The sequence below is a fragment of the Terrapene carolina genome, unplaced genomic scaffold (assembly GCF_002925995.2).
Source record: "Terrapene carolina triunguis isolate 2854851 unplaced genomic scaffold, T_m_triunguis-2.0 Scaffold58, whole genome shotgun sequence".
Taxonomy (NCBI): domain Eukaryota; kingdom Metazoa; phylum Chordata; order Testudines; family Emydidae; genus Terrapene; species Terrapene triunguis.
Window position 1 is genome coordinate 90,717,584 of NW_020664409.1, and position 27,898 is coordinate 90,745,481.

A 27,898-nucleotide genomic window follows, 5' to 3' on the forward strand; every position below is an offset into this window, starting at 1 on the left:
ATAAAATTAATTTCTCTTTAAATAATGAGGAAAGCATCTGAAAAGCTATTTCTCCTCTTTAATATGTTTTCGCTTAGGATGGGCACAAACAAATATGTGTGTGTAACCAGCAATAAATTACTCAGCTCCAACAAATTAGCCCCCCTTCAAGAGCAGCTCTCCCCTTATTGAGCTAAATTCATCCAGGATGTAATGGGACAAAAGTTAGTAGAGTCCCACCAGAGATTAACATGAGCATCCATCTGCCTTTGCTCCCTACCTGCCATGATTCATTGACATTGTTACTATGTTTTTTATCTAATTAAGAGCTAGAGCCTGCCTTTTTCAAGTAGGGTTGCTCTGGGAAAAAGTGCAGTGGGACCACACAATAAACAGAGGCCCCAGGAAGAATTCTTGTGACTGCCAGAATTCCTCCAGGGAATCACACACTAGTTCCTCTACTCAGGGGGTTTTACGCCCCTTTGTCTGTGTGTTTGAGCTTCAAACCCACAAACTCAGAGCAAAACTCGGAGAACCATGTCACAGAATTCAAAACCAGCACTAACTGAAAACCTCTTTTGCAGTGCAGCTGAGAAAACAAAGACTGAATGGGCCTGGAGCTGAACTACTCCATTGCCTATAGAGGTCATCTCTCCTGTCTGGCAATGGGATGCGTGGGCTAAAGGCGGGGTGGAGAATTTTGCACTGCTATTGCTTAAACTTTAAGCCTCTTCTGTGGCTTCAGTCCTCAAGGTTGTCCTTCTGGATCTTGTCTGTCAACAAAGCCAGGGAGAAACCATAACAGTCTCCAGGCGCTAATAGCAGCCATGGCCTGTGGATTCTGGTTGGCAGATCAGCTTGGTTCAGAGACCCCCTGCTCATACCCATCTCTCACCCTTCCACCATGCTGCATGGAGCCACCAGAGAATCTGCAGCATGGCATGCAGGAGGTGTGAAGTCCCATTCTATGACTTCTCCTTGAAGCAGAGCTTCAACCATTCTATTGCTTTTGGGGGATTTGGCGGGCTCTTGCTGGCATACGTCCCTTACCTGTTATAATGAGCGTAAATTAATTTCCTTACATAACACAGAACAAGCATCTTATAATTAATTGACATTCATTTGGATAGAAAATCAAAGGCTTTCTCTTCTGACTGATGGAGTGTTGGATTTCCCCATTATAAGTGTAAAAAGAAAAGGCTAACAAAAACAGAGAGAGCCTCATATATCCAAGACATTTCCTCTGGCCAATGCAGCTAAATATTTCACAACTAAAAGATAAATTAGAATAAACAGCTGTCACTGTTAAATAAATATTCTGGACAATGTATCATCAGTGCAGGATACAAAAAACTAACACATCAGTGACCTCCTTTTCCCCACTTTATTTAGCTTTTTTCCAAGTGTAAGCTTCCAAGTCTTTGCTCTGCCTCATTTAGTGAAACATTTATTTTAGAATCAACTTGTATTTTTCAAGACTGAAACAACGAAAGGCATTTCCTGAGGAACTGCAAGGATGAGCAGCATGAAAGGACAACAGTGGAGGACATGTGGAACTTTAGTAGTGCTCTTTATTTTTCAAGTTCAGATTTTTGGTTTCGATGTTGACAATCAACCTGCAACAGATGTCTGCTCGACACACACCATTTTACCTGGACCAAAAGGTGAGCCAGTTAATACCAAAGCTGATCAGAGTTGAAATTCTGAGCAAGGAAGGGATTTGTGGTGTGGGATGTGCATCACCAGTGGGCTGGAGATGAAGGATCTGAAGCATTGCAGCTCTAGCCAAATGAAACTTGTAGGGGAAGATGGAGGGGAAGGGAAAAGAAGGGCTGCAGTGAGGAGACTTGAGAATTGTGGAATTTTTAAAAAATGTTACTGGAACCAACTCCTGCACTTTCATATAAAGTGTTTTCAAACTGGGGTATGCATACCCGTCGAGGTACACGAGCTCTCGTCTGGGGTACGTTGGAAAAATTCTGTAATGGAGGACAACACCTTTTATTTAGTAAGACTTGGCAATCTAATCAACATTTAATCTCCTTTCAATTAAAATTGCAGCCGCTGTGCAACTCAGAATCAGAGGTATTTTAAACTCTGAGGCATGCCCCCCTACAGGGCACTGAGGAATGTTTGGGGGGGGCTGGGGCCAGCCCTGCAAGGCAGGGCTCAGAGAGGGAGCACCACCACCACGCCCTGACTCACCTCTGCAGGCCACCCAGCCTGTCTGGGTTGGAGGGGGGGGGGGGGGGCAGGGCCGTCCTTAGGCATATGCAGGATACGCAGCTGTGTAGAGTACCCAAAAATTTGGGGCACCATTCCCCTCACTGGCTGTGGCTGGAATCCTCTCTTCTCCAGACCCTCCCCCATGCTGGGCCGGCGGGCTTCTCCCCGCCCCCAACCCCACCTGTTCCCTCACTTGCTCCTCAGCCGGCTGGCTGAGGGCTCCAGGCTCCATTTCTGCTGCCCCAGCCCTGGGGAATCCAGAGCAGTGTGGCCAGTCACTGGCAGCGCGGCAGCCTGGCCCACCACTGCCTGGAGCGGAGTCCCTCCCTGGACCCTGCTTGCCTGCACTGCTCGGTCTCCAGCAGGGGCCGGGCCCAGGCCCAGGCCAGGACAGGAGGAGCGAAACTTCCATGTGAGTCAGCGGGGTGGGGGGCCTAAACTGACAGTGCGCTCACTGTCTCTCACACTTCCCTAACACACACACTCTCACACCCACATACACTCTGCCTCTCACGAGTCACAGTCCCCCAATACAGAGTGTCACGCGCACACACAGTCTCACACTCCCCAACACACAGCCTGTGTGTGTGTGACTGTGTGTTGGGGGACTCTGTGACACAGTCCCCCAACACACAGTCACACACACACAGGCTCCCTCTGTCTCTCTCAGATGCACTGTCTCTCTCTCACACACACATAAACACACTCTGTCGCATGCACACACACACACACACACACACACACACACACTTGTATTATTGTTGTTATTACTGCTTGGTACTTCCTGTCAAAATGCTCATGGTGAGCCAGGAGTGGCTAGGGGCTGCAGGAGGGCCGTGGGCTCTGGCAAGATGCAGCTCCCCCATGTGACAGCGCGAAGCCTGCCTTGAGCCGCTGCGTACAAAGCTCAGTGTGTGTCAGCAATGGGGGGGAGGTTCTGGGGGTCTGCGGGCGGGAGTGGTGACTGTGCCCCCTCGACACACTGGGGTCAGCAGCACTGGCTGGGGACCGCCTTCAGTGGAGCATAGGGGCACCAGTTTAATAATGCTGCATAGGGCCCCATAAATCCTAAGGATGGCTCGGGGGGGGGGGGGGGGGAGAAGAGGTGGCGCAAAACCAAAAATTGTATCACACACGGGGGGCTCAGCTCAAAAAGTTCAAACTCAAGTCAGCGCTCGCCCCCCCTGAATGTTCCTCCATGCCCCCTAGGGGGCACGCCCCACAGTTTGAAAACCTCTAGAAGCTGTTGCTAAATGGAAGGCAGAAATCTGTGGGGGGCACGTGACCCTATGTGCCAATCCCACACATCACCTCTCCCTATCTTAGAAGGGGATACATGGTAAGCTACATTATTTGAACACCACTAATATAAACTTAATATCTTGTCCAAATTGTTTCAGCTAAATTAGATCGCTCCTGTTCAACGTATGTGTTCCCAGGCAGTTGATATACAAAATAATAACACCGTGACTTCCCTTAAAAGCAAGCATTAACCAAGTGACAGCTGATGGTTGCACTAGTTGTTTCTATACTTAAGGGGAGAATACCATCATGTTCTCATTGTTTATAAATGCCTACTTATAGATAATGATCACTGCAGCACATATCAGACTTGATCTAGGAGCTCCTGTTGAAGTCAATAGGGGCTTCACCATTGACTTCCGCGGGATCTCGATCAGCTCTTTAGCATATCATTCTTTCACCTCCAAGACACTTTACAAATATCTGAGGCCAAATTCCATGCATCAGCTTACGCAACTGAACCCATGTAACCTAACTGAAGTCAGTGGAATTGCCTGGGGTGTAAATCAGCCAAGAACTTAGCCCATAACAAAGAGATATATCTTGCAGTGGCAGTTCTAAAACATTTATTCCAGGCAATGGCTATTGAAGCTCATACTGCTTCCTTATTAGTAATTTGTTATATTTCTCTGTAGGCTACAGAATAGGGGAACAAATGCAAGTGATTTATAGTTTAAACAGAAAAGAGACTTTATCAACATAAAACCATTGCTGCAGACTCATTTGTTTTTATGATGGATTATTCAAATGAATGTTGCTTAAAGTACCATTTTTAATCATCACATTCATTTCTTTAAGATTGAAATCTAATGTTTAACCTTTGCTGAGGCAGTATAAACTCAGGAAGACACAATGAAACCAGAGGGAGTGGTACAAGTTTGTTTAGTTTCTATCTGAATAACGGAAGCGTACATGCTTGGAAGAGAGAGTTTGGCTGACAATAAACTTTGCAATTAAAATATGCCTGAGTGGGCTATGTCTACACTAGAGACCTTACAGCAGCACAGCTGTACTGATGCAGCTGTGCCGCTGTACGATTGCTCATGTAGCTGGTCTACAACATAATTACCACCTCCAACAAGAGGCGGTATCTGTGTTGGCAGGACAAGCTCTCCTGCCAACCTAGTGCTGTGCACACTACCACTTATGCCAATATGTTGCTCAGGGACATGTTTTTTTTTAAGTTTCGCCAACATAAGTGGTAGTGTAGACATGGCTTAGTGGCACCACATCATGAATAGAGCTAGGATATAAGTCCAGGTCTCAGACTTGTTCCTTTGCTCTCATCCAGCAGGGACTAGGAGCACTCAGTGTAACCCAAGCCTGGTAATGAGCGAATCCAGCAATTGTGATGTTCGGTCTCTGTTGCTTCTTGGCCTGAATAATGGGTTGGCATGATGACACCAGGGGAGGGGAAGAATAAAAGGAGTATATTGAGGGGATGCTTAATGCTCCTCAGAACTAGAATATTACTATTTTCAAAGGGCTGAATGGCTCAAGACTAGTAATTGGACATGAAGCTCATCACCTTTAAGTCACTGCTTCAAATCTCCTGTCAAACAGGTGACAAGTGACCATCTGACAGCATTCTACACTATGGGAGATGAATCTGTGGCCTCACTCCAGTTCCTAGTGGACAAGAGCCCATGTTAGAAAAGTCACAGCTGGCTTTTACTGGCATGACAGCCTCATCTGCAGTCCAAATGAGAATCTAAAGACTGAATGGACCAATATATGAACTACCCCCTTTCCTGTAGAGAAGTCTCTCAAGGTCAGTGATGAGGCACATTGGCCAAAGAGGGCATGAGAAAGTTTGCGGTACTGCTGCCCACACCGTACCTGTCCTGTGACTAGAGGACTCCAGACACCAGGTGTTCTAGCTGTTAGCACTAAATCCATCAACAAAACTTTCCTACTGTATTTCTAACTGTAGTATCTCAAATGAAGGCTTCTATTGCTTTTAGCACCATCATTATTTTTCTTTTAAAAATGCTGTATCTGTGGTGCAGCCTGTTTTCCAGTCTTCAGAAAATAGGCAACTCTCCAGCTTCTTAGTCAGTTTGCCCACATTTAATCCCTCTACCATCTCCTTTCCTCTGCTAGTGGCAGGCATCATAGCATAGTTTATTCTGCTGAGAGATCACACAATATGCTGGGCAATCACTTTGTAGCTGTGCCACTCACAGGATTTGTGCTTCTCCTGTGACATAATCTACCTTCACCATAAGAGGCCTGTAGGTGCACTGACTGTCTCAGACCCTATGGCTCCACATTAAATTGAAGTTGTACTGTGCACTTGCAATATTTTAAAGTCCACATTTCCTACAGGAAATAGCAGCAAGAACTTACATTTTTTCATGTGCTTTCTGTGGAAACCATCTTTGTTCAAAAAGGGCCAATTTTCACCCAAAAATTATTTGCTCAAAACGTTGGTAACTTTTTTTACACTCAGAACAAGAGATGTCAAATTAATTACTTAGGTAGCACAATGGGATATGAGTAATGTGATGAAAATAAGTGAGGGGAAAGTTAGGCTGAATATCAGAAAAAAGCCTTCACGACACAGAGCTATTAGGCTCACAGGGAAGTGACGCAAAATGGAGCCTTGAAAAGTTGACTGGACAAAGCGCTAGACAATGTACTGAGGGAATGATTCTGCCCTGGGCAGTAGGGATGGACTAGGGAGCCTAATAAGTCTTTACCATCTTTAATTTCTATGATAAAGCCCTAGAAGTTAGTATCTATTAGAACTGTTTGTTATTAATAAGGTAATAGACATTAAAGTCTGACCTCTAGTGGTCATGAATGATATCTACAATGCATGTTTTAGTGACTGACTAATTTAGTATTCCTATTTGTTTTCTCCATCTTTCTGTTCACACACCCTTTTTTCTACTGTTGGTGCAGACAGGTCAGTTATAATTTTTAAAAGCACTATATGAGCAGATGACCAACCTTTGCGTGCATGCTAACACACACACGAAGAAGCAGGCAAACTTCAACTGGTTTCCAGTTTCCTCTCCAATCTAAAACTCAGCTCAGGTTTGCAAAGAAGGCTACTAATTCTTTTGTTGAACTTGGGCCTAATGTTACTGCAGACTGCTCCCACCTTTCTGAGAAGGTTTCATCCCTGATAAATTCTAATAGGGTTCTATAAAATTTCTTCAGAATAAGCCTATAGAATGTCATCAAGATTGATGGCCTCTCTATAGAATCTGTAAACTCACCAATAAAATTTAACAGCAGATTATAACCTTACTACAGAATTCTGTATTTTGGGCCAAAATTTCTATAAGAATTTGAAAACTTAGATTAACAAAGTGATTAGTGATTTTGGATGCCCAACTTGGGAGACATTAAAGGGATCTGATTTTTAGAAGGGCTGAGCAAACACTCTCTGAAAATCAGGTTAAGGTGCCACAGATTGTACCCCACAAAAATTCCCATATCCAACATCGCTAGCCAGTTTTGAAAATTTAGGCTATTATTCAGGATTAAAAATTATAAAACAAGGACCAATTCCTGGATTCAATTGATCCCCTGAAGGGGGAAGACTACCCTAACCATACACACAGTAGGCAACTTAAGTGAAAAAGTCCTTTGGAGTTAAAACTGGACCTCGCGTATAGTCTCAGACAGAAGCAATGCAAACCCTCACTTGGTTTCACTGAAGATGTCAGCCCAAAGCAAAGCCCAATGGATGCAAACCCATACAAAAAGAAGCCAGGATAAAATTTGCACAAACCTCTGAATTAAACAACCCAAGTTTCATCCAGTTAGAGCAAGAGCCTCTGAACTGGACGTTGTGATCAGTACTGTTATTAGTGGAATGTGGTTTCCAGATTGATGTGGTTGTTTATGCATCATCAGTAAAAATTACATAGAAAAAAAAGTTTTGCATGAGTACATTGTACAGAGAGGTTCCTTAAAGCACATATTACAGCCAGGGTGCACCAGGTCACTTTATTACCTTCTTGGCATCTCTATCTGATGAGATAAAGTAACTGACATTTCCCAGACAGTATCTGTATTAATCAAGTCTAAACTATTATGAAACATTGAGCCAAAAAAATTCCACAGAAACCTTCTGGGATGGCTTCTGCTGCTTCTTTCTTTCACAATAGCCTGTTCTCTCACACTCCACATCATCACCAAGGGATGTTTAGGGAACTTTAAGCCTCCACGGTTTTCACAATCCTGATCTCTCTTGGTTCTCTTGTGTCCGATGGTTCCTTCAATGTTCCCTCCCCTCTCCTAGGCAGGGCCGGCTCCAGCAGGGCCGGCTCCAGGCACCAGCTCAACAAGCAGGTGCTTGGGGCGGCCAAGGGAGAGGGGCGGCACCTGCGGCAATTCGGGGGTGGCAGGTCCCTCACTCCCTCTAGGAGTGAAGGACCTGCCGCTGAACTGCCGCCGCCGATCGCGGCTTTTTTTTGTTTGTTTTTGCTTGGGGCGGCAGAAATGCTGGAGCCGGCCCTGGGCTCCAGGCACCAGCAAATCAAGCACGTGCTTGGGGCGGCAAAAGCCTAGAGCCGGCCCTGGCAGCAGCAGTGCGTCCTGCATGGGGGGGTGCCCTGGGGCTGCAGTGGTTTGCGTCGGAGAGCAGCGCCCGCACCTTATGGCTGGGCGGGCTCTGAGCGCGGGACACTCGGGCTGGGGGCCACCCCACAGGGTGCACAGAGCCGCCTGCAGGTGCCACAGGGCGGCCGCTCCCCAGCGCCGCAGCCGGGACTGGGCGAAGCGGCCTGAGCCACCCAGGGACTGCGGCAGGGCGGCCAGGAGCACCAGCAGCAGGGGGGCCATAGTGGGGACCGGTGCCCGGGGCGCTGCCGTGTGGGGCCCGCATCCCGCTCTCCGGGGCTCCGCTCCCTCTGGGGCTGCCCTGCCCCGGCTCCTCAGCTCTCTGCTGGGCGGTCCCCTGGCTCTGCCCTCCTGGGTCCCGGCCGGTCCTGGAGCCGGGAGCCCCGGCTGGAGGTACCCTGAGCTGAGGCATGGCCCGGGAGCCCCGCTGCTTACCCCGACCCTGCCAGCGCCGGGCCAGATGGAGGTGAGGGGGGAAAGGGCAGAGTCAGCACTGGTGGGGGGGAGCCCAGTGCTGGGGCAGCAGGGAGTGTGGGTGGGGGGGAGAGCCCAGGGCTGGGGTGGCAGGGGGTGCGGGTGCGGGGGGGAGCCCAGGGCTGGGGCGGCAGGGGGTGCGGGTGGGGGAGGAGAGCCCAGGGCTGAGGGGGCAGGGAGGTGCGGGGGGAGCCTAGGGCTGGGGTGGGGAGCAGCCAAAAATTTTTTTGCTTGGGGCGGCAAAAAACCTAGAGCCGGCCCTGCTCCTAAGCAGTCTCACAAATTTCCATCCTTGGCCTCATTCTTTTCTTCCTGCACCCCCTCTCAGGGTGATACCATCCTTTCATACAGCTTTAGCTACCATCTATGAACTGAGGCCCCATAAATCTTGCTCCCCATTTCTAGGATGTCTCACTCTATCTAGTCCCATATCTCAGTCTGGATGTCACACCATCAACTTAAACCTAACCTGGCCAAAACTGAACTCCTGAACTTTCTTTGAAACCCTCCTCTCCATTCCCCTCATTCTCTGTCACTGTTAAACACATCATGATACCAGAGGTAATCTTAGTCTCCTTCCTTTCCCATGCCTCTCGCATCCAAATCCTATCACTTCTTCCTCAAAGACCTGATCTTTTTTTTCTGTCCAGACTGTTAGGACTCTCACCCAGGCCCTTATACGCTCCCATCTTGATGGTTATAAGCTTTTCTCTGTATCTTCTGACCCCTACAGTGCCCTCCTCTAATCCATATAAAATTAGGCCACTAAAATCATATTTTGTGCAAATCTGATTATATCAACTCCTCTTTGAACCCCCTATTAGTTCCCCTTTTCCAGCACATCAGGTGCAAGTTTCTTCTCCTTGCCTTTATGACCCTACTTCTACTACTTACCCAACTTTGTCTCTTATCACCTCAGTAGGACAGCGGGAGGTCTGGTTTCTGACAGAGACTGAGACTTTCCAGAAGCAGAACTGTATAAACACAATTACTTAAGATGAACCGGGCAGCAGTACTAGAGACCACCATAAACCGCACTGTTGGCTGCTCTTACTGTACAGAAACACATAACGATATAGACCTGCCTAGGTATCTTATTTCTAAAGCACCTTGTCACCTGGTATCTGGGCAAAAACTAACATGTTAATGTCAGTGTTTTAATGTAGCAAATCGTTTTTAAATAATATGTCACATTTCTCTAGAGCTTTTCATTAGAGGATCTCTAAACTCTTTACAAAGTTAAAGATTATCAGCATTGTACACCCAGGGTAGCTGGGGCAGTAAGGGCCAAATTCAGAACTCGATGACTACCCCATTGCAAATGAGACCAGAATCTGGCCAGGAGAGTTGACCAAGATCAAATAGTGATTCAGGGTAAAATCAGAAATAGAACCTAGAACTTTTGACTTAAAATGTATGTCTACACTGCCGGGTCTCTGGGACCTGGGCTTGTCGACGAAGTGTTTCCAAGCCCATGCTTGAGCGTCCACCCTGCACTGTAAACATAGGTTACTGGACCTTGGTCTCACAGCTGTGCTAATGCATCCATACTGCACTAAGCAGACCTTTGGACTCAGGTCTGTGGCTTGAGCTGTGTCCACACTGCAAAATGACAGGGCTTGGTCCTGAGTCACAGAGGGACGTGAGCTCTGACCCAGCCCCCTAGCAGGGTCCTAGGACCCAGATCCTGAGTCAGACTATTTGTTTGTGGACAGAAGAGGGGGTTGGGCTCAAACCTGAGTCAGAGCCTGGGGTTAGTGTGCAGTACCCCCAGTTTCACTCTATAAGCACTGGGGGCCTGATTTTTCAAAAGTGCACTGCCCAGCTGCTATTGACTTCTTTTGGAGATGGAAGTGCTCAGTATTTCTGCAGACCTGGCCCTAGACCATGCCAGCTCCCTAAGGTCTCAATCCAAGTCCCATAAAGTCCATGGTAGTTTTTCCCGGAACTTCAAAGGGAGTTGGATTGGGCCCAGAATGAGAATCTGGACTGGAATGAAATCTGAAGAAGGATACAGGGAGTTTCCCTGTTGCAATGTTTGTGTTTTTTTTTAAATGTTTTCCTTTAATTATTCTGACAAATGTTGCTGGTAAACTCTCTGACATGGGTCAGTGCTTCAAAGTAGCATTTACTGTGGTCTCCAGTACTACTGTCCATCTCTCAGCCTTATTAACTGAGCTTACACAATTCTCTTTCTGGAAAATCTCAAACTCTGACAGAAACCGACCTGCCACTGTCCACTTTTCCTGCTGAATATATAAACGACCTTACCACATCCCATAGGCTGTCCTAAGCCATGACCAGTGTTCCCTGTCAGCGCCTCAGATGTTTGATCAAAAAATCCTGTAATTTCAAGTTACTTTCATCCAATTTCTTACGTATTTGGAATATTGAGAGCTCTTTCTCTCTGCCGTATTCCGCATGTAGTATATGTGCATTCTTTTTACAGAATATCTACCTGAGCGAGGTGATACAGATAAACTCAGAACATGAAGGGCCGGATTCTCTTATCACTTACACTGGTTTTACATCAGTGTAACAACATTAGTTTGACTCCCCATTCAGACATGTAAATCATGAGTCCATGGAGTAACATCATGAGGGCAGTGACAGGAGAATTAGGCCAAGAGTTACACCTGTGTGAAACACATGTAAATAGAAGGAGAATTGGGCCCAATGTTTAAATGTTTTTTCTATTATTTACCAAAAAATCCCACCCAGAGGCCCAGGTTCTCAGCATAGCTCTATTAAAGTCAACACTAGCCAAGGATCTGGCCTATGGATCCTCATGGAAATCAGGAGTACAACTGGTCAGGAATTTTTCATTGGAAAATACCAATTTGTTGAAACAGGTTTTTCCAGGTGGAACCAAAGAGCCAGAGATAGGAATAGCCCAGTTAGAGGCCTCACTTGGCATGTGGGAGACCTAGTGCCTGATTTGGAGCCAGATCTTCATCCTGGGTCTCCCACATTGCAGGTAAGTGCCCCATCCACAGGGCTATTGAGTCGATCTCTCCTGTTGGAGCTGTGCCATTTGTATAGATAATTAAATATTGGGGGAGATAGGGTGAAAGAGAGCAAAAGTGATACCTACACTATAGCCCAGGGGCTCAGACACTCAACTATGCTGTGGGAAACCCAAGTTCCAGTCTCTATAGCCCTATGGGATGTAATCATGTATTCAAAATAAACAGCTCCAACCTGAGAAACATAGATGGTATAACCTGGGGGGCTAGAGACTTGAAGTGAGTTATTGGCTATTCTAGAAATGGAGGGGGGCTATTCTAGAAATGGAGGGGGTGTTTCTCTCTTTTTTGTGCAATGGTGTCCCAAGTATCACTGGGAATGGGATAGGAGAGAGCGGAGAACAATAAAATGATATTTATTTCTTTTTAACTGTTATTTCTGTATTGGCAGTGCCCCTTTAAATTGCACAAAGGTTCTACTGATTGGGAGTGCTCAAGCCACTTTCTTGGGACTGGTTGTTTTTTTTTTACCTCATTCCTTGTCAGTTACAAGTAGAAGTGATCTGGTGGCTGTTAAAGGTCTAAGTGCTTGTAGCTTTTGCTCTCCTGGCTCACACAAATGCAAGAAGGCTGAGCAACTTCCTGTTCAGTATGTGCATTTTAATAGCTTGGTATTTTAAATTAGTGACACATGGCAAGTGGATCAATTTGATGGAATACTAAAAGGGTGCAGAAGACAACTGTGCTTCAGCTTGATGCACTGACATGCCAACACATAGGGGTAGAAGTAAGTCACCTCTGGGCAACCATAGTTTAAAGGAGACAATCTGTTAATTGGGATAAAATTGAATCAACCACACAGCCACCATTGCCTTGATCCCTGAATACCGCCAAGAGCAGATCAGAATGTAGGCCAGGCCTTAGACTGTAAGCTTCTCAGGGCAAGGACTCAGTCTTCTTTTTCTGTAAAGCAACATGTACACTGATGGTGCTGTACAAAGAAAAACAGTAGGATGTTCTGTTCCCAATCCAGAGTTGTGATTCAAGCCCCTCTCTGATGTGAACATAAATACCATTTGCAATGTACAGGCTGGAATAAGGCAAGTGGATAAAAAGATGCAGGTGGCCTGTACATATTAAATCACAAGAGATGATGAGGGACTTGCTCATTTAAAGAAATGCATCCATCCTAGTCCTTCCAACACAGTAGCAAACCACAAGAGGGCAGCATCACTTAAGACTTCACATTTCAAAAGGAAACCTGCACAATACTTTCAAAAGAGGAGCGGGGGGGAAGCAGGGGACTTAAATTCATAACTCTGCTAGATACTAAAAACCATGGACTGAACAGAGACACTGGATTTATGGCTTAGTACAACAATCTGTAACCCACTAAGTCCCTTGTTTTGACCTATGACTGCAGAGCTGCTCTACACTGAATGGTCCCTTACAATATGTGCTAACTACTTATTATGCTAAACAATCTGTTCATTTTGCTGTGATGCTGGGAGTTCCTTTCCCAGATCTGAAGAACAGCTCTGTGTGGTTCAAAAACTTATCTCTCTCTCCAACAGAAGTTGGTCCAATAAAAGATATTACCTCACCCTGCTTGTCCTTACTTCCTAGTCCAAGCCTTCCTTGCTTCACAACAGCCCATCTACGAGTTAATTAACAGGGGGAATGGTATGGAAAGTAATCAGAATTAACATTTAACCGTTATAATCTCAAAGCTCTTTACAAAGGCAGGCAAGTATCATTTCCCCATATTCTAGAGTGAGAAACTGAGGCACAGTTTAGTGAACTGACTCTCAGTCAAGTGCCCCATACACCAGATCACGGTTAAACCATTGACAGCCCTGAACTCTGAACGCATGCTGCTCATTAGGTACTCTGATACAGAAGGAACCATTGCAGCTTTTAAGAACGAGGAGTACTTGTGGCACCTTAGAGACTAACACATTTATTTGAGCATAAGCTTTCATGGGCTAAAACCCACTTGATCGGATTCATGCAGTGGAAAATACAGTAGGAAGATATATATACACAGAGGACGTGAAAAAATGGGTGTTGCCATACTAACTATAACGAGAGTAATCGGTTAAGGTGGGCTATAATCAGCAGGAGAAAAAAAACTTTTGTAGTGATAATCAGGATGGCTCATTTCCAACAGTTGACAAGAAGGTGTGAGTAACAGCAGGGGGAAAAAATTAGCATGGGGAAATAGGTTTTACTTTGTGTAATGACCCATCCACTCCCAGTCTTTATTCAAGCCTAATTTAATGGTGTCCAGTTTGCAAATTAATTCCAATTCTGCAGTTTCTCATTGGAGTCTGTTTTTGAAGTTTTTTGGTTGGAGTATTGCGACTTTGAGGTCTGTAATTGAGTGACCAGGGAAGTTGAAGTGTTCTCTGACTGGTTTTTGAATGTTATAATTCTTGACGTCTGATTTGTGTCCATTTATTCTTTTGAGTAGAGACTGTCCGGTTTGGCCAATGTACACTCTTTGGGAGGACTGGGGGAAAGTACCTGACAATGACAAGCATTCTATGGAGCAGCGACCATCTTTTATTATGCGTGCACAGTGGCTAGTGCAGTGGGGCCCTGATGCTTGACTGATGGCCCCTAGACACTGCCACAATACATATAATGCCCACATTCCCACTAACTCCAGGACTGGACCCAAAGGCTGATCTGGATTTTTAAAGGGCCTAGCTTCCAGATATGTATCTGTATTGGCTTTATGAAGCACCTTTGCAGAATCACTGCAGAGATCTTCAAGATAAAGGTTCTTCAATGGTCCCTTATTAGCTAATTGAAGGCCATGGCATTTCTGTATTTGTTTTGTGACAACTGGTTTTAAATATCCAAAACAATGTTTATGTAAATGAGCATAATCCCCATCCAGCTCCCCACCCAGCATATGCATGGCAGGCTCTTGTGCACAGCCACCCTTAGGGGTGAGTTGGGGTTTGTCTTTATTCTGCTACCTAAGCAATTAATTAACTTAAACAAATCCATGGGCACGGACTGTACTTACTGACTGCACTCACTGACAGTTTAGCACGTTCCTCAGCCATATTTTCTCCCAGGCTGTTTATCCCCAGGAGTTCCTGTCCCTCCCTCTAGCAGATGTTCTCGCTTTAATCTCAGCTTGACACTCAACCTTTTATTTTCCTCATTTTGAGATAATGAGCCCTGCTCTGGCTGCCAGCATAAGTCACCAAAGTCCCAAAGCTTGACATCCATCTTGTCAAAGCTGGTCTTAACCGCATATCATAGGGTTACCATATTTCAGCAAGCAAAAAAGAGAACGGGAGGAGCCCCGCCCTAGCCCCGCCCCCGTCCTGCCCTAGCCCCGCCCCTGCCCCTCCCACTTCCCGCCCCCCTCAGAACCCCCAACCCTCCCCCCGCTCCTTGTCCCCTGACTGCCCCCTCCTGGGACCCCTGCCCCTAACTGCCCCCCAGGACTCCACCCCCTACCTAAGCTCCCTGCCTCTTGTCCCGACTGCCCCCTCCTGAGACCCTCCCCCCATCCTAACTGGCCCCCTAGGACCCTACCCCCTACCTGTACCCTGACTGCCCCAACCCTTATCCACACTCCCATCCCCAGACAGACCCCTGGGACTCCCACACCCCATCCAACCACTCCCCTCCCCCTGTCATCCCCCCCCCCAGAACTCCCAACCCATTTAAACCCCTCTGCTCCCTGTCCCCTGACTGCTCCAATCCCTCTCCCCACCCCTGCCCCCTGACAGCCCCACCCCCAGAACTCCTCCCCCCCCCGCTCCTTGTCCCCTGACTGCCCCCTCCTGGGACCCCTGCTCCTAACTGCCCTCCAGAACCCCACCCCCTACCTAAGCCTCCCTGTTCCTTGTCCCCTAACTGCCCCCTCCTAAGACCCCCCCCACCCTAACTGCCCCCCAGGACCCTACCCCCTACCTGTACCCTGACTGCCCAAAACCTTATCCACACCCCCCCATAAAGCACCCCCCGAACTCCCGACCCCCCCGTCTCTTGACTGCCCCTTCCAAAACCTCCCTGCCCCTTCTCCGACCCCCTGGCCCCCTTGTTGTTGGCCTTCACCTAACGTCTCTGTGAATTTGCTCAGGAACGGCCTGAGCCGTTCGTCCCGACACGCTGGGCAGCAGGGGAGGAGGAGCGGGGGGAGGAGCTCCAGACTGCCGGAGGTGATCTGAGAATGCAGGGAGGGAGGGAGTGATCCCTGCTGCAGGGGAAGCGGAGGAGGGGCTCTCTCTGGCTGTCGGAGCCCCATGTAAATGGCACCATCCGGCCGGCTGCCCTGTTAGCTGCACGCGCTCTGCATTGGGGGGGGGGGGGGGGTAGTCCAGACATTTACAAATCCCCCCCGGACGCTATTTTTAGCTCAAAAAGCCGGACATGTCCGGGGGAATCCGGACGAATGGTAACCCTAGCATATCACTAGTTTATTCACAGAACCAAATCGAAAAGCCTGCCTCATATAAAGGAAGTACAAACTTCATTTATCTTTTGGCACCATCAAGTGTAGTTCAGAAACAAATGATGTGAGATCAGAGCAGGGCCCAACTTCCCAGCTTGTTTCCCACATTTTCATTTGGCTCACTTGCTGTTTGTATTATTGACCTCCCAATCAATAACAAGGCAGTCTCAATTTTTTTCTATTTGCTGCCATATGTAGCTGTGTACATCAGAGGAGAAGTTTTTGGTTGTTTTAGTTTTGGGGGTTTTTTTTTGTTTGTTTGTTTTTTGCTGCTCCCGACTGAGCCTCGGGAGATCTGGATTCAAGGCCTACTTCTGCCCCAGACTTTCTGTGTGACCTTGAGCAACTCAATTATCCGGTGCCTCTGTAAAATGAGATTATTTCTGCCACCATTTGTCCGCCTTGTCCATTTAGAGTGTAAACGCTTTCCTGCAAGGCTGTCTCTTACTATTGTATGTACAGCACCCTGTGTGCAATGGGGCCTTTGTCTTACTTGGGGTATCGATGTGCTATGGAAGTAAAGTTCAAGGAACTTACTGCCATGGACTTTCCCTGCAGGCAAAGTTCTGAGTCATGTGTGGGAGTATATGTAAAATCCAAATTTTATATTCAGACACACATTCAGCACGTGCCAAGGGTTGATGGGTTGACTTGCTGGGATTTATGGTTTGCTCCATTCCAATTTCTACAGCTATCAATCTATCTACCTTAAGGTTTTATACTGCTGTCCATCACCACAGTATCTGAATGCCTTCCACATAAAATCACTAGAAACAGCAAAAGCCCTAGTGCACTCTGTAGTATTTCTCCCTTTTTGGAGTCACAGCTCTGCTTGGGATAGGCCTTTATTTTGTTTTTTGTTTGGTGAGGGTTTAGAGGCAGAAGGGAATGTCAATGTCATTGTTATGGTGGGAAGGTTTTGTCAAAGCAGAATGTATTGCCGCATTTCCTGAAGCTGGTCAGACACTGGCTGGACCTGCTTTCCTCTGAAGTTTGTCCCATATATATCCACTGTACCTTCAGAATGACAACTAAAGAAGCCAGTCGTGTCAACCAGTCAATTTTACTTTTGGAGAAACACATGGTAATGTTTATTGGACTGTATGAGCTGGAGCATGATGTTTTATTTTATGCTTTTTAAGGGGATGACGGTGAAAAAGGAGATCAAGGGGAGGTTGGAAAACATGGAAAAGTAGGCCCCAAAGGACCAAAAGGTACGTGTGGTAGTTTTGATAGTATTGATATAGGGATATTAATACAAATAAAACAGAACAATATGTCAATTGCTAGTCATGATAATACCTTGGACTAATGCTGTACCAAGAGATCTCATAATATTTTCTAAACATGAATTGATTAAGGCTAACAACATGCCAGAATTACTATTAATATGGGTATTACTGTTACTCTTATATACCATAAGAAAGTCACAACTTATGACTGACTGCCAACAGTCGTGTGACAGGCCAATAAGTTTCTATTGCTGACTTCCTTCTATTGCTGCAGTTCATCGTGACTGAGGCATGTGGAAGATTGTTAGCTGATCAGATCACATATGCACCTCCTGGCCTCACGGCTAGTTCATCAAAAATAACCTGGACCCTAATTTCATCTCCTCTTCAGAATGTGAACGAGAGGAAAAACTGTCTGGAATTATATGGCTATAATGGAGGGATTTCCATTTAGCTCTGATTAGGAACATTCAAAGCCACATGTAACAATACATAGCCTGACTTCATATTTCAACATAAATCAAGGTTTTATTGTCCCTTGAGTCAAATACCTCCTTAGGTGAAACCTAGGCTAAGAGTTACCTCTAGGTCAATAAATCTTGACATTTATCTCAACAGAAGCCAATATCTGTGGAATTTTCAAATTTACAGATGAGCAAACTGATGCATAGAGGCCCAGATCTCAACAGTATTTAGGCTGTTCCCATCCATTGAAATCAATGGACGGTAGGAGCCTAAATATCTGTAAGGATCTGGGCCAGAGAGACTAGGTGAATTACCTACGGTCAAACAGCAAGTCGCTGTCTAAATTGGGACTAGAGCCAAGGACTCTCAGCACTCTGCTCTATTAGACACACCCCCTCCTTGGATAATGAACAGTACAACAGCATTCTGAGGCAGAGAAAAGTGCTGCTAATTACAGAGTTCAGAGTAAAGCTTATTTGGATGTCCCATCTCATAGTTTAACCAGCTGTTTTTGCAATACTGATGCATACACATGTTCATTCTCCCATTTGGCAATAGGCTAAGTATTTCAGGATGCTAATCCGTAGCATTGTTTTACATTTCATAGCTAGAATATTTTTTAAAATTCTGTTTACTAGCTGTTATAATTAATACATCCTCTAATTCTGTATATACATCGGCTACATAGGACCACGTGTGACATTGTTTCAAATCATAAAATAGTGACTGGAGCAGATCAGAGGGAAAGGGATCAGTTAACACATGTGTTTATTAAATGTTTTTGTGGCATTAAAGTCATATGTGCAGATGGAGAGCCCACAAAACTAGGATCTCATAATTTAGCCAGCCAATTTGCAACATAAAACAATGGCAAGTATAAAGGTGTGTATTACCATCAGACTCTGTGCACCAGAAAAATCCTGTAGTGACATGCAGCAAAAACACTGGGCCACATTTGGCAATCCTGACTTTTACCACAAGTAAGGACTTCAGAATTTGGTCCGGTAAAAGAAATCAAAGAAATACTTGACAGGGGTTCTCGAACTTCATTGCACTTTGACCCCCTTCTGACATGACCCCAGGAAGGGGGACTGAAGCCTGAGCCCACCTGAGGCCCATCACCCCAGGCAGGGGGGCCGAAGCCCGAGGACTTCAGCCCCAGGCAGGGGGCCAGTAGCCTGAGCCCAGCCGTGGGCTTCAGCCCCAGGCACTAGGACTCAAGCTTCAGCTTTGGCCCCGGACCCCAGCAAGTCTAATGCCAGCCCTGGTGACCCCATTAAAACGGGGTCATGACCCACTTTGGGGTCCTGACCCACAGTTTGAGAACCACTGAGCTATTGGCTATGGATTTGCTGTGTAGCATAATTAATATATGAATAACTAAAATGGGTTTTAATCTGTATTTTCAGTATGATGATGGCTCCGGGCATGTCAGTTGAGAGTTTTAATAGAACAAGAAGTTCTGAAATGTCATGCTGTTTATTCCATAGTGCAGGAGGTCAGAACCATCCATTAGTATCGTCCTAATACCTCCAGACACATAGGCCTTGCAATGCTGAGCAGACAAATCCCTAAATATATTTAAAATTCTGGGCCAGGAAGACTGAGCAGGAGGGGAAAAGATAGGCAATCCTCTGCATAAAATCAATGGGAATCTTGTTTAAATCTTTTTTTTCCAGCATGAAAGTTACATTTCTGATGGCTGCTAAGAACTTGTCAATTACAGAGATTGGCAAGAAGGATAGAGAGCCCAATTTTTGGCCAACACATTGGGGACCTCCAGAGCTAACAGCGTGACCTGCTATGGAGCTAAAGAGCCAAAGCTCTCTAAGTGGGGATGTCACAGACTCATATCCCCTGTGGATCGGCCCAGAAGAGGACCAGTAACACACATTGTTTCATTGCACTTGCACACCTTAAAGTAACAAATCATCTAAAGAATGAAACAGTGTCCTGCGAATGGGTAAAACCATTCACCTTCTTTTCATTGCTTTCCTTTTCAGGAAACAAAGGAGCAGTGGGGGACAGTGGGGATCAGGGAATGATTGGAAAAATTGGCCCAATCGGTGGAAAAGGTAATTTACGTGTTTCATGTTACTTTTTTTTTTGTGAAGGTACATATTCAATTATGACATGATTTGTATGTTTTTAAGAATTACAGCTATTAAGTACAAATAATTCAGATTCAAATAATGTCTGATTTATGTTCCCCAAATATATTTACACAGGCTAATTGGGGATCATGATACAGTTTGGTGTGTGTATGTTCTAGCTAAGCTAAGAAAGCTGATCTCTTTTAGATTACAAAATAAAAAGCATAGGGTGAAATCCTGGCTCCAATATGGCAAAACTCCCATCGACTGCAATGAGGCCAGGATTTTACCAGGGCTGCCCAGAGGGGGGTGGGCAAGTGGGGCAATTTGCCCCGGGCCCCGCAGGAGCCCCCACGAGAGTTTTCAGGGGCCCCCACGAGAGTTTTTGACGGGTCTTCGGCAGCAGGTCCTTCAGTGCCGCCGAACACACCCGGATCAAGTGAAGGACCCGCTGCCGAAGACCCGGAGCTTCTTCCGCTCTGGGTCTTCGGCGGCGAGGGCTCCTTCCGCTCCGGGTCTTGGGCAGCAGTTCGGCGGCGGGTCCTTCACTCGTTCCAGGATCCGCCGCCGAAGTGCCCCAAAGACCCGGAGCGGAAGGACCCCCGCCGCCAAAGACTCCGAGCCCCCTGAATCCTCTGGGCGGCCCTGGATTTTACCCGCTTGCTTTCAAAGCTGAGGATCATAAGTCAATATTCTGCTGCTTATTATTCATGCCAAATGTCTGGACCTGGCTAACCACCTTGGTGTGCAATGGGCAAGCTCCTTGCAGGAGACCTAGATTTGGCAGTGATTTTAGGACTCATGTTCTGACACTAATTACTTATTCTGAGAGCTGTCCCTTATATATCAAGGTAGAATATAACTACACCTGTCTGACCTGTCAGAAGAGGCCCTCAGTTTTCAAACTATACACATACAATTATAAGTTACTGCATAAATACATCAAATAAACATGCATGTGCCCTCTTTATTCATATTGTTTGGTTTAATTTCCACTTAGGCAGGAGGGAAAGGAATGACACTTTTATTACCCCTGGTTACAGCGGAATGGAAATTTGATACAGCTACATGACTGTCTGATGTGCTCTGAGGTTTAATTTTTACTATGGCTTGTAAAACAACCAATCATAAAGTGCAACACCTGTGTACTCAGCTTTATTAGTGTGTGGTTCCTGTGCACTAGCATTGTTTGTGTTTGTTTTTAAGACAAAACTGTAACGATGCTGCCTCTGGCGGGACACAACTGAGAGTACCAATTCAGGACAAATTGCTTAGAGCAGGGCAGTTACAGCCCAAGGCTGGGGTTTCTCCATCTTTAAGGCACACCCAACCAGCCAGACAGAGAGGACTTTGGTTTTACCCCACTGGCTAACCATAAGTCATACAAGCAATTCCCTTAGACACTACAGTTTCCCAGTATTACCACCAGTGCCACTCATTATGGGGACAAATGGTTATGAAAATCAATGCCCCAGTAAAAGAAAAAAGAGGTTCTCCCGATCCCAAAGGACCAAGCCCCAGGCCCAGGTCAATATACAAATCAGATCTTATCCACAAATCACGCTGTTGCCAATCCTTTAGAATCTAAAATCTAAAGGTTTATTCATAAAAAGAAAGAAATATAGATGAGAGCTAAAATTGGTTAAATGGAATCAATTACATACAGGAATGGCAAAGTTCTTGGTTCAGGCTTGTAGCGGTGATGGAATAAACTGCAGGTTCAAATCAAATCTCTGGAGTACATCCACAACTGGGATGGGTCATTCAGTCTTTTGTTCAGAGCTTCAGTTTGTATCAAGGTTCCTCCAGAAGTAAGAAGCAGGAGTGAAGACAAAATGGAGATGAGGCAGCTGCCTTTTATAGTCTCTTCCAGATGGAAGGACACCTTTTTGTTCTTACTATGGAAAATTACATCAGCAAGATGGAGCTTGGAGTCACATGGGCAAGTCACATGTCCATGCATGACTCAGTTTGCAGGCCGATGCCATTGTTTACATGTTAGTTTGAATGTTCCCAGGAAAGCTCAGATGTGGATTGGCATCTCCCAAAGTCCATTGCCAGTTAAATGTTTCTTGATTGGGCATTTACTGAGAATAGTCCCTTCTCAAGAAGCTGACCAGATGCTTCACTGAGGCTACTTAGAATCAAACCACATTGATATACAAGTACATAGCCAATATTCATAACTTCAACTGCAAAAATGATACACACATGCAGATAGCATAATCATAATCAGCAAATCACAACTTACACGACAACCTTTGCACAACATTTACTGCAAATATATAACAGCGTTTGCAACAATGATCTATACGGTCACAGGTTATATCAATAACATCACAAAAACACCCAAACATTTGTTTAAATAATCTGAAAGAACTATATGGATTTTGCAAGCAAATAAGAAAAAAAGGCAAGTCTAACTTTTGGCTTTGCATTACTGAGTCTCAACCTACAGCCTTTTCTAACATCAGTTCCTATTGGCTTCAATGGGAGACATGGCTGAATAAAGATAGTTGCACAAAGGGAATGGAGAGCTGCTTTAGACGTCTGCTGGGGATTTCCCTGACACAGGGGGAATACCCAGCTGGAGTAAAACTAGTGTATGCTCCCAAGAGTAGGAGCAGGCTGGAGATGGGTAGAAGATGGAGTGGTCCCTAGCTGACTGCTGTAGCCCATGTAATTGAGAACAGCTGGCCCTTAGGCTCCCAGACAAGATCAAGGGAGCAGAAAAGTAGCTTAGATCTCCCCCATCCCATTGACTTCAGTGGGATTACTCCAGATTTATACAGCATTTGCAGAATTTGACCCCAAGGGACAGATTTTCAAAGATATTTAGGTACCTAACGATGCAGGTTGGCATCTAGTCAGATTTTCAAAAGCACCTAAATATGTAAAGTGCCTAACTCCCATTGATTTCAATAACTTGCCAAGGAGCTTTTGAAAATCCCACTAGGTGCCTACTTGCATCCTTAAATATCTACATACCTTTTAAAATCTGACCCCAACTTTTTAACTCAATCCAGCTCTTTGTCTAGCATAGTGACTGTTACATTTACAGCGCCTCTGATGGTCAAGAAAGAATTATACAATCTGTTTGGAAGAAAATGAGGAAACAAACAATTAAAAATGTGTTTCTGTTTCCAGAAGCAAAGGTTGTTCAAGCTAGATGGAAGAAATTGCTGCTGGTATTAGGGTTCAGTTTATTGCTTTAGGTGTTCCCAGGTGTTTCCTGTCACAAAATTGAGGTTATACCCAAACCAAGAAATGAATGTATTTTATCATGCTAACTTACTATATGTCTGTGATGAGGGTGAGTGAGAAAGAATTTTTGGCATCCCAAGTTAAAAATAGAAAAGATCATTCTGAAAATGGGGGAACTGGCTCTGATGCCAAAGTATCCCATTCTTTATTACCAACATTTGTAAAGAATTTGCCCACAGCAAGTGATTCTTTAATACGGCTCCTTATGCCATTACAAACAACAGCCAAGATCTTCAAAACAGTGACTGGTGTTTTTGCATGCCTCAGTTTTTTAGTGACTAATCGGAGACACTTTAAAGGGGCCTGATTTTAATGAACATCCGCCCTCTGCAAATTAAGCCCCTTTAAGGTGCATCATTAAGACATCTGAGAATTGTGGTACCCCAAATCACTAGTCACTTTTTGAAAATGTGGGCCACTGTCTATTATTGATTTTCATGAGATAAGAAGTCAGTAGTGTTATTATGTATTTACATTGGTGTAATTTTGGGCTTCTTCACGGCACATTACTGTGAGAATCTACAGAACACTGGAAGTCGTTGAATGCGGCTTAGTGTACTATGCTTTCAAGTAGTAATAATCAGTCACACTCGGGACTTTCACTACAGTGCAGCCAGGTCCACACAGGGATGTTGATGTACAGCAAGCTGGTGCACTGCCAATTCACACCCTGGCTTGCCTAAGAGCACTAATTGGCCCATAGAATTTAGCTTTTACTAGATATATTAATATTCTTCAGTATATGAACAGAAGATCCAAACCTATTCATGGTTTAACGCTATAGAGTATTAGGTGCTTTAATGACATTTTCCAGAATTTCCATCTGTCTGCACAAAAGGGAGTCAGTTATCTTTAATTAAAATGTCCATAAGATCCTGATGTCTTCCAAAAAAAAATACAACTATATTAAGGAAAAGAAATAATGTAAAAATACATGGTGTGAAACTACAAGATAGAATTAATATTAATCAGGGTTTGATCTCTGAACTAAAGGTGCTATTTAATCTACCAGAGAGAGCTGAAATGAATTTTAAATAAAGTCAGGCAGTTTTCTGATTCAAACAATTATGAGTGGCTTTGAAATAAAGCTGCTCACTCATCTTTTTGTATTAGTACATCTACTTAGATATGGATTATTTGAATGATTTTCAAAATATGAGAAACACAATAAAAATAAAAAACATAACACTTCTATGGATTTATTCTGAAATGAAATGAGATCACCTACCTACCTCAGCTGGAGAGCCATTTGCCAGCTGTGTGCATTGCTAAATGCATCCATGGAAATTCACTGGGTTCTGTCAAACCAGCCTTATCCTGTATCTTAATTTTACATGATGTAATCCAGTGCCGTATGGACTCAGTCCTGCAAGATGCTGAGAGAATTCCCACTGACTTGCTGAGGGCTTTCAGCATCTCATGATCCAGCTATATAAAGGGCATTGTGCAGCTCCCCCTTAAATTGAGTGGGTACCAGGCACCAGCCACCCACAAGGGGCCTGAGCTATCAATGGGTGAGCTATTAAAGTTTTCTCCTTCTTTTCATTCACCAGAATTAATCATGGATTGTTTGATTTGGCACATCTGCTAGAACAGCACATCAGTGTCCTTCTGCCAAATGCACACAGCTAATACATTACTAAATAAATTTCCAACATGTTTTTCAAACACGCTCTCCTGAGATATGGGAACGTATTTTTTTTTCTTCATTCAGGTGACAGAGGAATCAAAGGTTTATCTGGGGTGTCTGGAGGAAAGGGAAAAGCAGGTACAGTATGTTAGTTACCACTACATTTCCTGAGCTGTGTCTTTCTACTAAGGATGGTTGAACCTGCTGGGGTGCCGGGGTTTCCTGACATTTTGTAAGTTTGGGGTTTCACAGAATAATTGAGACCCTTAATTTAAACCCTGTTTCTTTATCAAGACTTTTTTTTAAAACAAAATATAGATTTTTAACTAAATGGCAGCTTAGGCTGTGCAATTCTTGTGAGAAATTAACTGCATCCCTCCCCTTCCTGGGAGTAGCAGAAGAATGAACTAAAATATACAGAACCCCAGAGGTCATATTTTATCAGGCCCAAACACTACCCAAACTTCAATGGTTTCAAGTTGTCATGGTTGTTAATTATTTACTGCACCATAAGTGCACAAGAGAGTGTATTGACATAGTCCCCCCTCCAAAAAGTTTCCAGTTTAAGGGCTCAATGCTCTTTTCCATGTCCCTGGTAGAGAAGAGTCTATGCCTGAAAAGGGGGAGTGTTCTATGTCTGTAGCATGTTCAGCCCTTTCTCTGACCTAATAGAAGTTCCTCAGCCCAACTCTCTGGAGCAAGAGTAGGCTGGGCTGGGAAGCCAGCTGGTCTCCTCTGGATATCCCCAACCCACAAGGGACGCCAGTGGCATTAATAGATCCCAAGGCTGCGTTAACTTACCCTGCTTTTACTTCTCTGCCATAGGGAGATAAGATGATAGCAACAGCTGTGATAGGTGAAGTCCCGGCTGTTGGAGCAGAGGAGCAGAGGATATGGTGATTAAGGGGGTGAAACCTCCTACATCTAGGATGGGCCTCCCCTACCCCAGGAAAGAATTGTTCTTTTTCAAGATCAGAGATATCTAAGTGGGTGAAAAAATCTAAACCGAAACATCAATGAAAAGTTACAGTCACATGAAAAGTTACAGTCACATGTTAAGGAGGCACAGTCCAGCTCCCGGTTAGGTCAATCAGAGTGTTATCATCAGTGGGTGCAGCACTGGGGATAAAGAGATGCTAGCTTGCCACAAGTCAGCAGTAAGTCTTCTAGAAGGTCTGAGAGCAGATTGGCAGGTCAGGCAGTACCATGCACTCACCCTTCATTCCCAGCTGGTGAATCAGGTGTTTTCTGTGTTGTATCAGGCACAGTCTGTGACTGTGGGAGATACCGCAAAGTTGTTGGACAACTGGATATTAATGTTGCTCGACTCAAGACATCCATGAAATTTGTCAAAAATGGTAAGCTTCATCATCATTTATTTTACCGTCCCCACCTTTTTATTAATGATTATTATTGTTATATTAAGGTAGTGCCTAGAGAGTGTGGAAATATATATAAAGAGACAGTCCCAGCCTCAAAGAGCTTCCTATCTAAGTGTAAGATTATAGACAACAGGGAGATACAAACAAAGAGGTAAAGGATGCACCAGGGACCAAGGAGATGATAGGTACTAGCATGATTGGCACTGGGCACAGCACACCAACTGCCCAATCATTGTTGAGTTTGTAGCAGGCATCGCAGCAGAGAAGAGCTAAGGAGGGATTTGAAGGAGGACAGTGAGATGACTGTAGATATTTACTAGGAGCTGCGCCCAAGCTTGAGGGGTGGCCAGGGAGAAAGCACAAAGTTGCTTGTTGGAAAATGTTTAAAAATATAATTAAAGGCCGTCAGCTCTGATTCTCCACTGCCTGTCACCTGGGCTAGTCACTTCCACATGGGCAGCAATCAGAATGGTAGCACTTTATAGCCACTTTGACTACCCTGACTATACAAGGCACAAGTGTGTGCCAGTCTGCTCCATGGTGTGCAAGGGAAAAGGAGGACACAAGAAACCGCCTGCCCCTTCCAGCCCTGCACAGTAGCTGGGTGTAATTGGAGTCCCAGTGTTCACTCTTTCCTCGTGCCCCTGAGGAGTCAGATACCCAAAAGGGAATAAGCATGGATAACGAGGAAGCACGCTTGTGGTCAGAGTTGCCCAAGCATGCAGTTGGGGAATGTGCTGTGCACCCTGAAGAGACAGAAGAATGGCTACTCGGCCCCAGCACACCTGGGAGCTCTGGGTAGGACTCCACACTATGCACAGTGCAGGCTAGTGCTTGTCTGGCATGACTGAACCCTCAGAGGCCCGGTTATCAGAGATGCTGAGCACCCAAGCACCTTTTGTAGTCAATGGATATTGTAGAGACTCAGCAGTTATGAAAATCAGTCCAAATTCAAAGGCCTAGCTTGAGCCACCCAAGAACACTGGCCTTCACTTACACTGAGAGGGCCCTAAGGCTGTTCGCGTTCTCGCTTTTGCTTTCTAGAGCACTATGCTGGCATCTGTATTAAGTCACAGGTGACGTGAATGTGGTGATCTCATCTAGTTGCCCAGACTTGTTTGTCCATCTGGCAGGACATGATCTGAGAACCATGGCTGCAGAGAGGCCCAGAACTGAAATGCCAAGGGAGATGCCGAGCAGTCAGGACTGAGGAGCACTATGCCTTGCCCTCACTTGTATAAGAAGCATACCACCCTCATTAATATCATTCCCTGTTCAAGCCTTCATCATTATAATCAGAAACTCAGTTGTGGGAAACCCATTTCCCAGCTTTATGGGCTATTTCGACTGTTGTTCTGTTTAAGGAGAGACTTGTGTACGTTTTGAGAAACCGTTAATAGGATGTTTTTCTTTCTAAAGTAATAGCAGGAATCAGGGAAACAGATGAGAAATTCTATTACATTGTCCAAGAAGAAAAGAGCTACAAGGAGGCCGTGACCCACTGCAGGATCAGAGGGGGGATGCTGGCAATGCCGAAGGATGAGGCAGCCAACGCACTGATTGCTGACTATGTCTCCAAGAGCGGCCTCTTCCGCGTGTTCATTGGGGTGAACGATATGGAAAAGGAAGGGCAGTTCATGTATGCAGACAACACCCCACTGCAGAATTACAGCAACTGGAAGGAAGGGGAGCCGAAGAACACGTCTGTGCATGAGGACTGTGTGGAAATGCTCAGCACGGGGGAGTGGAATGATTCAGAGTGCCATCTGGCTATCTATTTTGTCTGTGAATTCAAGAAGAGAAAATAAAATGCCAGAGTGCTTGCCA

At 45.3% G+C, this 27,898-nt stretch overlaps 1 protein-coding gene across 1 annotated transcript; it reads left to right on the top strand.

The window, feature by feature from the left end:
• The first annotated feature begins 1,331 nt into the window (after nucleotides 1-1,331).
• Nucleotides 1,332-27,898, top strand: COLEC10 (collectin subfamily member 10). The gene is made up of 6 exons (XM_024208594.2): nucleotides 1,332-1,643; nucleotides 17,148-17,219; nucleotides 19,706-19,777; nucleotides 24,774-24,827; nucleotides 25,952-26,047; nucleotides 27,491-27,898. The coding sequence occupies exons 1-6, from the start codon at nucleotides 1,496-1,498 to the stop codon at nucleotides 27,877-27,879; spliced, it is 831 nt and encodes a 276-aa protein (XP_024064362.1). The 5' UTR covers nucleotides 1,332-1,495; the 3' UTR covers nucleotides 27,880-27,898.